At 36.5% G+C, this 16,190-nt stretch overlaps 1 protein-coding gene across 1 annotated transcript in view; it reads right to left on the reverse strand.

Moving 5' to 3' along the window:
- Positions 1–2,488: 2,488 nt before the first annotated feature.
- Positions 2,489–16,190, reverse strand: part of C8H9orf85 (chromosome 8 C9orf85 homolog) — a 47,041-nt gene continuing 33,339 nt past the window's right edge. Inside the window, 2 exon segments of the mRNA XM_004464946.5 lie at positions 2,489–2,683; positions 3,179–3,292. Of these exon segments, the coding sequence (XP_004465003.2) occupies positions 2,530–2,683; positions 3,179–3,292 (268 nt within the window). The 3' untranslated portion in view covers positions 2,489–2,529.

Genomic DNA, 16,190 nt, shown 5'->3' on the forward strand with positions numbered 1-16,190 from the left:
CACACATGCAAAACAACCTTCTTTAGTACTGAAAATCTAAATGCAGCTATTAGTGTATGTCACTAGGTGATGCTCTTTGTTAAATTTCTCTCCTAGTAAGGCAGTCTGAGAAATTAACACTTTCACAGATAGGAACGAACTTAAAACAGAATGCTAGGTCTAATTATAACTTAATTGGCTCTTTAAACACAAAATTTATATAGTCCAGAAAATAAATTTAAATTTAAAAGCAAGCCACACAAATTTAAGGAAGAGAAATTTTCTGTAAGACTGTAGAATATCGAGACTTCCAAGTCATGAATATGGTCATTAATTTTTGTCTCCAGTTTCTTTAATGTCTCATAAGCTTTTATATTTCTGTCATGAGTTCTTACGTATCTTTTGTTGAGTTATTCCTAGGCACATTACATTTTTTTACACAACTGAAATGTTATCCTTGTCTTTACTTTTTAAAAAATCTTTTAAATTTGAAATACTTTCCAACTTACAGGACAGTTACAAAAATAATACAAACCCTATATAGAGAACTACTATGTACCCCCACCCCACACCCCCGGTACCCAGATCCACCAATTTTAACATTCTGCCTTATCATTCTACCTATCCATCTATCCACCTACAGCATCTATTAATTCATTTTCTCAACATTTGAGTATTTGGCCAAATACATCATGTTCCTTGAACATTTAATACTACCATGTCCATTTCCTAAGGACAAGGATATTCCTTTATGTTACCATTTTAAATACAGTTATGAAGTTCAAGAAATTTAACATTGATGTAAAGCTGGTATTCTACATTCCAATTTTTTTTTTTTTAAAGATTTATTTTTATTTATTTAATTCCCCTCCCCTCTCCCGGTTGTCTGTCTTCTGTGTGTCTTTTTGCGGCGTCTTGTTTCTTTGTCCGCTTCTGTTGTCGTCAGCGGCACGGGAAGTGTGGGCGGCGCCATTCCTCGGCAGGCTGCTCCCTCCTTCGCGTTGGGCGGCTCTCCTTACGGGTGCACTCCTTGCGTGTGGGGCTCCCCTACACGGGGGACACCCGTGTGGCACGGCACTCCTTGCGCGCATCACTCCTTGCGCGCATCAGCACCGCGCATGGGCCAGCTCCACAAGGGTCAAGGAAGCCCGGGGCTTGAACCGCGGGCCTCCCATGTGGTAGATGGATGCCCTAACCACTGGGCCAAAGTCCGTTTCCCTACATTCCAATTTTTTTCACATGTCCCAATGTGCCTTTGAGAAGCTTTTCTCCTCTTCTGCTAAATCCCACCCAGGATCATGTATTGCATTTCAATGTAATCGTCCCTTTAGTTGCTCTTTTTTTTTTTTCTTTTAAATTGTGGGAACATAATACAGCAAACTTTTCCACCTCAACCGCTCCCAAGCATACTATTCAATGCCATTAATCACATTCACAATATTGCTGTACCCTCATCACCTTCTATTACTAAAACTTTTCCATCTCCCCAAATAGAAACTTTATACTTATCATGCATTAAATCTCCATTCTGCCTGCCCCGTGCCTCTAGAAACCTGTACTCTAATTTTTCTTACCTGGAGGATTATCTTAACCTGTCCCTTATTTTTGAAAGAGTTTTGCCAGATACAGAATTCATGGTTGGCAATTTTTAAATTTCAGCACTTTCAATATGTCATCCCATAGCCTTCTTGCCTCCATGGTTTCCCATGAGAAATCGGCACTTAATCTTATTGAGGCTCCTTGTAAGTGGTATGCTGCTTTTCTCCTGCAGTTTTCAGAATTCTCTGTATCTTTGGCATTCTAAATTGAATTATAATAGACTATGGTATGGGTCTATTTGAATTTATCCTGTTTGGAGTTTATTGTGTATCCTGGCTGCCTATATTCAAGTCTTTTGTTAAATTTGGGAAGTTTTCAGCCCGTTTCTTTGAATATTCTCTCTCGCTTTTCTCTTTCTTCTCCTTCTGGGACTCCAACAATGCATATATTGGTACCACTGATGATATCCCACAGGTTCCTCAGGCTCTATTCATTTCTCTTTACTCTTTCTGCTCCTCAGATGGAATGATTTCAATTGTCTATCTTCCAAGTTCTTTGATCCCATCCACTGATGGCAACTTCATCCTTTCAATGGTACAGGCCAAATACCTTGATGGCATGGTTGACCTCACTTTTTCTCTCTTACTCTGCATCCAGTTAGTTCATCAGTAAAGTCTTTGGGACCTACCTCCAAAGCATACCCACCATTTAAAATCACTTCTTGCTACCTCCACTGCTGCTTCCTTGATCCAAGTGTCACCTTTTTAAAATCTCTATTTCTGAGGTTACCTCCTCATTTTCATGCTTGCCTTTCTACTGTCCTTTCTTACCACAGCAGCCAGAAAGATTCCTTTAGAAGGTAAGAAATTCTTCAAATATAACTCATCAAGCTGACACAAGAAGAAATAGAAAATTTAAGCAGTCATATCTATTTAAGAAATTGTATGTGCAATTAAAACATCACTCAAAAGAAAAAAAAAGTTGGCCAGATTGGCATTTAATAAAATTATATTAATCCACTTGATTGTCTTCTTCTGGGTCATCTAAATCATTATCAAAATCTAAATCCCCATTACTTTCCTCTTCATTTCTTCTGTAGTTTCCTCTACATTTGGAACTTAGATTATTTTCAGTATTTTCTGTCTTTTCTAGTTCTTTATTAAATCTAAAGATGGAAGAAAAAACACCTAATTATTTTCCAGGCTTTCATTATTTAACTGTATAGTTTGAAAAGATCTTTACCAGTATATATCCCAATTAACAGGAGCCTAATGAACTAGATATAGAGAAAAAGATCCTTGAAGACTAACTTAACTCAAGATCAACCAATAATACTGGTGTTTTCAATAAAATATCCTCAAAGAAATTAATTATATCTATTAAAGAAAAAATGTGATCTAATAAGTAATTCTTTTGTAATGAATGTGAATCTCACCAATAAAGGTCATTTTATTTTCCTAAATATATAAAGTTTTACTTTAATTATGATAGAAAACTTTAATAATCAAATATGCCTTTTTTACTACCATGCAGAAAAAAGCCTACATTAATGAGATATACTGCAACTTAAGACTCCAAAAGTTACTAAATATTTAGGTAAAGGAAAATTAATTTATCAATTACCAAAATAAAAATTTCAAATAAAAAGGAAAATACTCACGGAATAACAATGTCTTCCTTCTTTCCACATTTAGCACAAACTTCAAGTTCATCAGCACAAGGTCTACACATAATGTGATAAGAATCCTTCACTGCTTTTTGTAAACATTTAACACTAAAAATAAAAAAAAATCAAATATTAAATTTTTCTAACTACCAAAGATTTATTTGATGAAAGAATTGTAGCTAAATGTATAGGTGAGAAGCCCAAAATCAAAACTCCTAGATTTCAATCTCTATTAGACACTTATCTATGTCACTTTAGATTAATTATATAATATATAAATTTAATTATTAATTATATAGCATTTTTAGATAATAGCTTGTACCTGCAAAATAATAGTATTTGTGATGTCTACTTAAAGAGCTTTAAAGGGGAAATTAAAAACATGAAAACAAGATCAATATACAAAAATCAGTTCTATTTCTATATACTAGCAGTGAACAATCTAAAGATAAAATTACAAGAATGAGTCCATTTAAATAGCAACAAAAAGAATAAACTATTTAGGAATTTAACAAAGAAGTGCAAGACTTGTACACTGAAAGACTTGTACGTTTTTGAAAAAAAATGAAGACCTAACCAAATGGGAAGAAAACCAGTGTTCATGAACTGGAAAACAACATTCTTAAGATGACAGTACTCCCCATATTGGTCTACTGATTCAATACAATTCCTATCAAAAGTCCAGTGAGGGTGAGCAAATGTAGCTGTAGCAGTTGGCTCCCGCCTCCCACATGGGAAGTCCTAAGTTCAGTTCCTGGTGCTTCCTGGAAAAAACTAAACTAAACTAAACAAAAAAACCCAACGAACCAACCAAACAAAAAAACAAGCAAAACAAACAACAACAACAAAAAAAAACAAACAACGCGGGGAAACCAATGTGGCTCAGAGGTTGAACACCGGCTTTTCACATACAAGGTCCCAGCATCATTCCCTGGCTCCCAATGCCAAAAAAAAAAAAAAAGGTCAGCTGGCTTTTATGGAGAAATTGAAAAGCTAATCCTAAAATTCATACAAAAATAAAGGATAGCCAAAAAGATTTTGAAAAAGAAGTAAAAAGTTGGGGGGAATTCACACTCCCTGGTTTCAAAATTAAATGCAAAGTTTAGTAATTAAGACTGTAGTATTGGGAAACAGATGTGGTTCAACCAACTGGGCTCCCGTTTCCTATATAGGAGATCCAGGGTTCAATGTCCAGGGTCTCATGATGAGGGCAAGCTGGCCCATGCAGTGAGCTGGCCCACACAGAGTGCCCGCCCACATGGGAATGCCGCCCCACACAAGAGTGCTGCCCTGCGAGGGAATGCCGCCCTGCGCGGGAAAGCTACCCTGTGTTGGATTGCAGGTCGACACAGAGAGCTGGCGCAGCAAGATGACGCAAGAGACACAGAGGAGAGAAAATAAGAAGATGCAGCAGAACAGAAAGATGAGGCGGTGTAAGAGAATAATCGCCTCTCTCCTGCTCCAGAAGGTCCAGGATTGGTTCCTGGAGCCACCTAATGAAAATACAAGCAGGCACAGAAAAACACTCAGCGAATGGACACAGAGAACAGGCAATGGGGGGAACGGGGGGAGAAATAAAATAAAAAATAAATCTTAAAAAAAAAAAAGACTGCAGTAATTAACACAGGATAGACATATAGATAAACAGAATAGAATCAAGAGTCCAGAAGCAAACCCTGACATTTTTGGCCTATTTATTTTTGACCAGTGTGTGAACTATATCTCAATGAAGCTGTTTTAAGAAAGGGAAATGGAAATGTTAGAAATGAGAAAATACATGATAACAGATGAAAAATGTGTTCAAACAAGCCACAGCCAAGGAAAGAATGAGCAACCTTGAAAATAGGTCGACAGAAATTACTAAAACAGGGAAACGGACTTTGGCCCAGTGGTTAGGGCGTCCGTCTACCACATGGGAGGCCCGCGGTTCAAGCCCCGGGCCTCCTTGACCCATGTGGAGCTGGCCCATGCGCAGTGCTGATGCGCGCAAGGAGTGCCGTGCCACACAGGGGTGTCCCCCGCGTAGGGGAGCCCCACGCGCAAGGAGTGCCCCCATAAGGAGAGCCGCCCAGCGCGAAGGAGGGAGCAGCCTGCCGAGGAATGGCGCCGCCCACACTTCCCGTGCCGCTGATGACAACAGAAGCGGACAAAGAAACAAGATGCAGCAAAAAGACACAGAAAATAGACAACCGGGGGAGGGGAGGGGAATTAAATAAATAAAAATAAATCTTTAAAAAAAAAAAAAAAAGAAATTACTAAAACAAATACAAAGAGAAAAAAGTGAAAATAAAACAGAGCACCCAAAGATGTGCAAGAGTATCAACATACATTGAACTAGAATCCTAGCACCCAAAGATGTGCAGGAGAATCAACACACATTGAACTGGAATCCTAGAAGGAGGAGAGAAAATGGAGAAGAAATATTTAAAGAGACAATGACTGCAAGTTGTTTCACTTTATTGTGCTTCATAGATACTGCTTTTCTTTGTTACAAATTGAAGATTTGTGACAACCCTGTGTCAAGCAAGTCTATCAGTGCATTTTTTCCTTAAGCATGAGCTTACTTCATGTCTCTCTATGTATTATTTTATTTAAGGTATATACATTTTTAAGACATAATGCTACTATATTATGCTACACATAATAGACTATAGTACAGTTCAAACATAACTTTTGTATGTACTGGGACACCAAAAAATTCATGTGACTTGCTTGATTGTAATATTTGCTTTATTGAGGTGGTCTGGAACTGAACCCATGATATCTTCAAGCTTATGTCTGTACCAACATTTAAAAGATCTGCATAACTCAGTGAACCAATATTTCCCAAATGACCAAAGCATAATGTTACAAAACCATGTAGGTGACAGATCCATTCAAAGTGCAAGTCAGACCAATGAATTTCAGTGTGACAAAGTATAAATAGTTGATCCATGTGTCTTCAGATATCACACTGCAACTAACCTTTAAGAAATTAACCTTTAAGAGATTTGGTGTAGCATCAAAGACAAATACACACATTTATCTGAAAAGGTTACTAAAATTTACTTCCTTTTTTCCCTTTTAAGCCAGACACTAAAGGGATATATAAAAATGTAGAATAATGCCACTCTTCTCACTAATAATTTTATTTTGAAAAGTTAGTTTTCAAAAAAAGATGTTAATACTTGAGCATATTTCTTACATATACAAGCATTTATATTAATTATTAAATAGTTATTTTTAAATTTTCTGTTTAATATTGATAACCCCATTAAACCTCTCTGGGGTCCTCAGTAACTTTAAGAGTATAAAGAGGTCCTGAGAACAAAAAGTCTGAGACAATACCAAGGGGGAAGAGAACTGTATCTTATATTTCTAGTATCTGCTACAAACAAAAGGCTTTATTTTGCTCTACCACAGCTTTCCTGACATGGCCTCTGTTTCCTGGTTATGTTATTACACTTTAACCTTTAACATAATTCAGCTCCACTTGGAGTACTCTCACAAATGTGGTGACTAGGTGATTTCATAAACAGTGAGCTCTGGTACTCCACCCTTGGTGTACAAATAACAGAAACTCAACATTTACAGAGTTCCACAAAGTCACATTTCCTGCAGTGGCTCTAAGTAATCTGTGTTCAGTATAGTAAGATTCTGAAACCATACTATGGAATTAAATCATATGCTACTTAGAAAACGCTTTTAAGAAAAGAATATCCCTAAAGTCCAAGTACTTTAAATACAAGAAGTTAAGTTTACCTTCCTGTGCCTTAGATTGTGAATGTTAAGTCAGTGGAGAGGTTGTAATACCTCTTCTTACTTCAGTAGTAGATTTGATTAGAATAATTCTTATAGTACAATGTGATCAAGAATGTTTTAGGAAAAAAAGATAAAATGTAAATTGTTCAATATATTAGGACAGGTAATTTTAAATCAAAGCCTGCTGTATCAATTAATATTAATGTCAGAAAGTCAGGTTCATACACAGTGAACAATTTGGTGGAAGAAATGAAAATTCTTTACTGTTAACTTCAAAATATTAAGACCAAGATTCTGGGCAAGAATACAGCCAGATGTCACAATCACTATATACTACAACATGATGTGAAGAGTGACCTATGATTAAAACTCTACTCCACTCTAGGCATTTTAATATTCCTGGAATGTGGTGACACAACTCTCAGCACTGATTAACCTTAATAGACTCAATCTATTACAAGAAATACTGGTGCTAAACTGCATAACCAAAGAGTCCAAACATTGGTATTGCCACACAATGTTATTCAACACTAATTTTTTATATAAGAACCAAAAATAATGGTTATCCTAGATTTTTTAAGGCTAGAAATCTGGTCACTTGAATGAAAATTCCAAGCCTTATGTTCCCGACATTAAGTGTATATTCAAAGCAGATAGGCAACACTGATTAAAGTTCATGGATCACCAAGGTTCTATAAGGAAAGAAAGAAAAAACTAACATAAGAGCAAATGAATGGACAGACAACCATCCACACGGATCCATAAGACAAGGCTTAGAGAGCTCCTGATTACCTGCATTGTCTGTCAAAGAGAGCAGGTGATTCTTGTTTATTTGTTCTCTGTTCTCTGGTGCCCACCACCCAAGGTTTCCTATAAACATTGTTTGTACCACTCTTCTACCTTTAATTTCATCTTTTCTAGACCTATCCCTCCTGTTTTCATTTCATTATTTCTCAAAAATTTCACCTTGTGCCTCTGTGTCTCTTTCTTAACCTTCATACAGCTAGAACACCTCAGAATTTGCTCAAGAATTATTTGTGGGCGGTGGACTTGGCTCAGTGGTGAGGGCGTCCGTCTACCACATGGGAGGTCCGTGGTTCAAACCCCCGGCCTCCTTGACCCCTGTGGAGCTGGCCCATGCGCAGTGCTGATGAGCGCAAGGAGTGCCCTGCCACGCAGGGGTGTCGCCCACGTAGGGGAGCCCCATGTGCAAGGAGTGCGCCCCGTAAGGAGAGCCGCCCAGTGCGAAAAAAAGTGCAGCCTGCCTAGGGATGGTGCCGCACATGGAGAGCTGACACAACAAAAAGAAACACAGATTCCCGTGCTGCTGACAACAACAGAAGCAGACAAAGAAGAAGACACAAATAGACACAGAGAATAGACAACTGGGGTGGGGGGGAAGGGGCAATCAATCAATCTTTAAAATAAAATAAAATAATTATCTGTGGACCCAGGTCTCCTAATAGATTGTCAATTCCTTGGTGCCAGAGATTTACCTTGATATCTTCTATAAGTTGTAACATAGCTTTTGTGTGATCTATATATCTTTAAAAAAAAAAAAAGATTAAAAAATAATAAAACATACAAAAAATAAAGATATAACATAGCATCTTGTTCATTAAGGATGCTATTTAAAAAGTGCAAATTGAACTAAATTTCTTATCAGTCATCCTTAGTAATCCCATCAGAAAAGAAGAGCTGTTTGGTATCATTACCCATCATTACCCCGGCTTCTCCTAGAGACAATATTGCTTCTAAAAAACAAGTGGATTATACTAAATAATTTTTCAGGTGCGGGTCCATATCCTAGCTACAAAAGGTAAGGTTTTTATAACAAGTGTATTTTCATGCTATAATGAGAAAGTCTGTTTGCTTAATTTGAGAGGAAATGGTTCAAGTTATGCTAGATGAATGTGTGTTAGACCTTAGTGATCTGACCTTAAAATAAAAGGAAAGAATAAGAGGTTATAATTTTTTTTTAAAATTTGCATGCTACTTTTGAATCGGCTGCTTACTAACTATGGCTAGGGTAAATCACCGGACTTAGCTAAGGCCACTTCCTCATCTGCTCTTCCTACCTTCAGTTTTTTGTTTTTTACTAGAATCAGGTATATTTGACAGTTTTGAAAAAAGCAGAGCTCAGTATAAATACCATAATTATCTACTTGCTTAAGGTACAATCAGAAAATGGAAGACGTGATAGTTTTGGAGTTAAAGCTAAATCTATATTTCACTTCAATTGACAGGCCAGCTCTAAGTATTCAAGAACTTTTCTTGCCTTTGCTTCCCCAAACTATACCAGCTTCCTGGTAATCCTCTGAAGAATTCCAGCAACGATTCTCACAATTCCCAACAACAGGGTAAGTCCTAATTATAAGGGACTTCTTTAGCTTCCCGGCTTCTAATTTTATACTTAAAGTCCAAATCAGAAAGAATACATCATTTCAAAGCCTAAATGGTAAAAGTAAAATTATAAATTCCATTTTCAAAATATCAGTATAGGGAAAGGTTCTAATACAACAAAGCTATTTCCCTTTTTTCCCAGAGGACAATCTTTCCTAAAAGTGCTTTACTCATCTTAACATACATTCTCTGGAATGACTTCATGGAAGTCATGCTGCAATTAGGGGGGAAAAGGTATGCAAGTACAGAGTGTTCCTCAACTGCTTAATCACGCTTACAGGGGATACAGGTGGGAAGGGGAAGGAAAAGAAGTTGAATTATAGTTGAAATCTACTGTATTTTAATTCTGCTTAGATTGTGGCAGATACCAACAATCTTGATCCCAATCACGTCTGCCATCACTAACCTATGTGAATTTTCAAGTAAACTATATACAGATACTTACACATATAAAGTACAAGCTCAAAATGAAAATTTAATCATCATATATCCCTTCTCTTGCTGTATTTTCCTTCCTTTCACCCTCCCTCCCTCCCTCTTTAGGTGGTACTGGGGATTGAACCCTACTGGGGATTGAACCCGAAGCTGGGACCTTGTGAGTGGGAAGCAGACACTCAACCACTGAGCTACACCAACTCCCTCCTACTGTATTTTAGAATAATACTTTTCTTCTTAATTTACTACACCCTTTACAGTAATCGGCAATCAATTTTTCACTGGTCTAGTAATATGATTTCTAATCATGTATTTATTTCTAGTAATGTATTTATTTCAGCAAAATTGATTGGGATGATATTCCCTATAATTTATGCTTGGGTCCTGTATTAGTCAACCAAAGGGGTGCTGATGCAAAATACCAGAAATTGGTTGGACTTTATAAAGGGTATTTATTTGGGGTAAAAGCTTACAAATACCAGGTCATAAAGCATAAGTTACTTCCCTCACCAAAGTCTATTTGGAGCAAGATGACTGCCAACATCTGCAACGGTTCAGGCTTCCTGGGTTCCTATGTTCCTGGGGCTTGCTTTTCTCTGGGTTCAAGGTTATTTTCTTCCTGGGGCTGGCTTCTCTTTCCTCTATGAGCTTACTTGCCGGGGCTTCAGCATCAAACTCCAACATCAAAATTCCAACATCAGAAAACCCTCAACTCTGCTCTTTGCCAAGCCTTTTACCTGTGAGTCCCCACCCCTTGATGTGTAGGGACTCAACACCCTAATCATAACTCAATCATGCCCAGGTACAGATCAGATTACAAACATAATCCAATATTTCTTTTTGGAATTCATCCATAATATCAAACTGGTACACGTCTCCTCCCTGTTCAGAACAGTTCTGTTTTAGTCTGTTGTATTCATGACTCCCAGGTAAGCTTTTGTTTTAGTCAAGAATTCTATGGCTGAAAAGTCTAAAAACTACTCAACTAACATATATAATTTCAGTGGCTTGATCCTGTCCATCCATCTATTTCACACAGAATGGGGTTTCTTAACCATGACCCTACTGACATTTTGGGCCAGATAATTCTTTGTTGTCGAGGGTTATCCTGGGTACTGTACTATGTATAGCAACATCCTTGGCCTTTACTCACTAGATGCCAGTAGTACCAGCAGCCCGCCCTCCCAGTCATAACAACCAAAAATGCCTCCAGACATTGCTAAATGTCTCTTGGTGGGCAAAATTGTCCCCAGGTTGAGAACCACCAATTCTCTTAAAGCTCCTCCAATTTAAGCATAGAACCCAATCTGTAGCCTGTTGATGTTGTATACCAGTTTTTCCTTTCTCTGTTAATGTTAAAAATGATGTGAAACTTTAATAACACAATATTTTGAAGGGTGAAAGGGCAGGGAAACAAGAGAAAAGAGGCAAGTTAGAGATCCCAAGATAAATGTGGGGATTTGCCTATCACACTTTAAATTAATAAGTGAAAAAGTTTGCTTGGTTACCTGAAACACAAAGCAAAAGAAGTTCCCTTGTACTATATTAGACATTTCATGACCTGAAAGTGAAACTTGTCTTTCCACAGATACATACATTAAAAAAATAAAATAAGCAGAGTTATAAACTCAGCATTAGACAATTTCCACAGATAAGTGACTCTTGCAAAAATTAATACAGTATCAGGCTCAGGTGAAGGGAGGGGAAGGAAGGACTTTTTGAATGAATGATACAACAAAGAGAAATCACTATGGGAGAATTGCAAAACATGGGCTTTGGAAGTGAATCAATTTGCATTTAAATCCTAACTCCATCTGCTTTACTAGCTTTATGATCTTTGGTAAAATGTTTAATCCCTCTGAGTCCAGAAAGAAGGAAAAAAAAAGAGCTAATTTCATTTCTTGCCTTGCATTATTTGAGGAAAGGGATAAAGTCTTTTATCCATACATATTTTCTAATATTTGAAAAGTAATATAAATGTCTATAAATGATTTTTAAGTATAAAATATCAAGATTTCTTCCTTCCTTAAGAATCATAATAGTCATTTTATTTTATAAATGTCTTAGTATTCCAATAATGCATCCATACCCAAGGTTATTTAAGGTTCATGGATAACTGGGACTAACCAGGGGTGATAACAAATGGTTTTAAATTCTTTAGGTCTCTTTTTCAAAAGTCAAAAACAGAGTACTTGAAAAATGAGGTTTCATACAAAAGACTTACACTTGTCTGGAACCACAATTCTTATATATATCAATTATCTTTTTCTTCCCCTCTTTTTCAATGTTACATTCAAAACATATAAGAGGTCCCCATATACCCACTATCCCCCTCACCCCACTCTCCCCACATCAACAACCCGCCCCCGCCCCCACCCCAGCATCATCTTGGGACATTCATTGCATTTGGTGAATACATTTCAGAGCACTGCGGCACTACATGGATAATGGTTTACACTGTAGTTTACACTCTCCCCCAGTCCACCCAGTGGGCCATGGCAGGACATACAATATCCAGCATCTGTCCCTGCAGTACCACCCAGGTCAACTCCAAGTCCCAAAAATGCCCCCACATCATCTCTCTTCTTCCCTCTCCCTACACTCAGCAGCTATCGTGGCCACTTTCTCCACATCCATGCTACAATTTCTTCCATTACTGATCATAATAGTTCCACAGTAGAATATCAGTAACTCCACTCTAATCCATACTCTAGTCCTCCATCCTGTGGACCCTGGGATAGTTATGTCCACTCCACCTCTATATCGAGAGGGGGCTTAGATTCCATATGGATTATATCAATTATCTTACAGTCTGAACTCCTTTATTTAGATCTAATGATGAATGTACCATTCAGGTGTCAAGGGAAGATGGTGGTACACTATAGCAGCCCTTCACCTGAGAGTAACAGGTACTCATTTTAATGTCAAAAGATATGAGCTGAAACGGGAGGGAAAACTGGGTCCTGGTACTTGACTATGCTGACTTCTGAATAAGTAGCAAGGTGTAAAACACAAAAGAGGTGGTTCACCTTAGCACTTTTATATAAAATGAAAATGAAAAGTGAGCATTATCTTTGTGAGCTCTTCATTTCTAGAAAAACTTCAAGCTTTAAGTATTCAGTGAAATTTAATTTACCTTATCATATCAAAGGGAGTACCGGTAACACTGTTTTCATCACTACTAGGTAGCACCAGAATCACACTGTTTTCATCACTATTAGATGGTGTGGCAGTTTGATATTATTTATGAATTCCAAAAAGAAATACTGATTATGTTTGTAAACTGGTCTGTTCCTCTGATCATGGTACCCCTTTGGTTGTATTAAGTTCAGAGGTTTCACTTTCATTCTGTTAAATCAAGATTAGGGCAACCAGGTTTGAGTTCCTGCCCCCTTTGGTGGGCTATATAAACAGATACTCAGTTAAGGAGATGGAAGTAGATACACAGGAGAACACAGAAAAAGCACTGCAGAGGAAAGAACTTAGTTTTGATACTGAACCGGAGAGAGAGGAGACATTCCCCTGATAGTTTACAGCTGATCTTGTGAAGAGACCAGAGCAGCTGAGTTTGGAAAGAAATGAGCCCTGGGAAGGGAGATGAACCCTCCATCCTACAGCTGAGATGGGCAGAAGCTAGGCCTAAGGGAGCCTTAAAAGGAAGAGGCAGGTTGAACCCTTGCAGACATTGCCTGCCATCTTGCTTCAACACATAGCAACAGACTTTGAGTGAGGAAGTACCTCTTATGGTACCTTGATTTGAACTCTTTAGGGCCTTGTGACTGTAAGATTCTACCCCAAATAAATAACTTTTATAAAAGCCAACAGATTTCTGGTACTGTGCATCAGCTCCTCCTTGGCTCACTAACACAGATGGCATGATTTTAGTCCTCTTTCCTCTCATGGTCATCACCATCTCCCTCTTAGCAAATACATGATTTTCAGCACATTCATCTTCTCCAACTCAAGCTAGAGCAATTATTCTTTTCTAACACACCTTGAGAGATGGTCCAGAGTTGTTTTCAGTAAATGGGAGAAACTTTCATAAAGCACATACTTATAGAAGTCTTGTAACATGTCACTTCACTGAGAAAGAATAAAATGGAAACATGAAATATTTTCTAAATACACATAGAGTAGAATTTTTGCTTTCCATAATTGAAAGTGATAAATTTGACAGTTTTAGATGTCCAACTTTTTTCTTGAACCTAATTTTTAGTATCAGATCTCAGGGAACAAGAAATTTTCTTATTTTTTGAGGATTTTTGGTGATTCACAAGCCAAACAAATGGGAGAGATAGGCTTTAACTTTCCCAATATTCAGAATATTATTACTTCATTTCAAAAGAAATAACACTTATAAACAGCTCCTCCTCCTACATTTATGTTCTGCTTAACTTTTATTTATGCACATCATTTGGTTACCTAGTTTATGGTAAGAGACAGCTATACAACTGAAACTGTACTCAACATTTAGCCAACACAACATTGAGGGTGCAGGAAAAAATTAATCTTTACACAAAGACATACCTAGTGTCAAAGAAACTTGCTATACAAATTCTAACAAAGGACAAATTTAATTTATAAATGAGTTCATAAAAAACACTTAAAATTTCAATTAGCATCTTTTACCAATGGTTCAGCCCTCTTACAGTGTTGGTCAACTCTATAGCTACAGAAACTAAGGTGGATGTAGGTGAGTTATAATGTCTACCATACTCTCAATCCTGGATTGGATCTTTGAAAGCTAGGTGGTACTCCAGAGTACATAATATATGCACTTCCCTGATTCCAAGACGGGACAGAATTGCTGACCTCTGGGATCACATGCCCAGATCCACCTATTCTTAAAGACATAAATTTTCCAGAAAACTAAATACAAGGTTTACTACTAATACTGTTTATTTTCTTTTTCTTTTACTTTTGTTTTCACTGAGCCTTTGTTCTCTTCTGAATATAATACTTTTTCCTTGAGGATTTGAAGTATGCAAATTGCTCAGGAGTCATAAAAATATTAAAACTATAATATATAAAAGGCAGAAAAAATAAGAGCTGTCTGAAAATAACAGTTCAGAAATTCTACAGGAAAACCTAGCATCTAGAAAATTCATAACTGATATGATTTTTTACACACTGTACATTCTTAATGAAGATATATGTAGGATTAGCCCATATTAAAGATAAAAGATTAAAATGCAATAATGGATAAGGCAGGAATGTTTGAAAATTATTTCTTTTGTTATAGCACTAATGTATTAAAATAACATGGCTGCATAGATATTTATTACCTATACTTCAAATTATTTTAGGAACTAATGTTACCAAGAGAAAATGGAGATGATGAAATCTCAAAATACCTTTATAGAAAGACAGACTTGTAGAAAATAATCAGAAAAGTACTAATCTTGTATTAGGCCTATTAACCAAAGCTATATGGGTTGATAGCACAAACAGCAGCTAATTACCAGAGTAGAGAACACAGTTAATTCATTTATGAATTCTAAAATTGCCAAATTTCCCTACTGCTAATTTTGGCCAGTGAGTATAAAATACACCAAATTTGTTTAAACGTTTTTTATTTTGGGAGGAAATGCTGGAAAGCATGAAAAAAAAAAACACTGAAAGAAGAGAAAAATTTGTAAAACTATTTAAAAGGGTGGGTTCAAGTACAGCTGTAATAAAAACCAAAAATTCTACTCTTAAGGAATAGTAAAAAAAAAAAAAAAAAGAGCTGAAGTTAATCTGTCCATCCTTGAAGTCTTTTTCTTTCATAAAACACTGTTCTTTGAAATGCTTAAATAACAACTCTTTCTTTCTCTCCTCTAAATAACATAACTTGAGAAATTTTCAAAGAGTAAATTTTCTTTTGATCCTTAAAATGTAAATTTATACAAGGCAAAAGGATTTATACAGTATTAAAAATTAGCATCTTAGGCCAAATAAAATGCCAAAATTAAAACACTAACTGCTGTTGTTGAAATATTCTCAAGTAACAAATTACCACAGTTTGAGTTTTAGACTTGTAAAAAAGGCTGACAATATATCAATAGAAACAAACACCAAAGATTTATATTATATTTACTATTTACACAGACTTTCCAAACTTTGGGTAAAATTTCCTTCTATAAAGGAAGCTATAACAACTGAATTGCTAAAAGGAAAATAAAGTAACAATGAGCAAATATGTTCTAAATAAATAATATTTAGACTACCCAATTAAAAAGCATATTGTAAAAAGAATATTGTATAAATTAACATAATTTTTATATTTAAAATTATCACTTTCCTCTTTCAAGTAGCAGTTACCCTCCACTATGGTCATTTAACTGCAGTAAAGGACATAAAGGAGCAGTGCCAAGATAAATAAGGTTGACAAAACAGCCTCCAGAATTAGAGAAGTATTTGGAAGAAAAAGATGAAGAAACAAAGT

This window comes from Dasypus novemcinctus, chromosome 8, assembly GCF_030445035.2.
Source record: "Dasypus novemcinctus isolate mDasNov1 chromosome 8, mDasNov1.1.hap2, whole genome shotgun sequence".
NCBI lineage: Eukaryota > Metazoa > Chordata > Mammalia > Cingulata > Dasypodidae > Dasypus > Dasypus novemcinctus.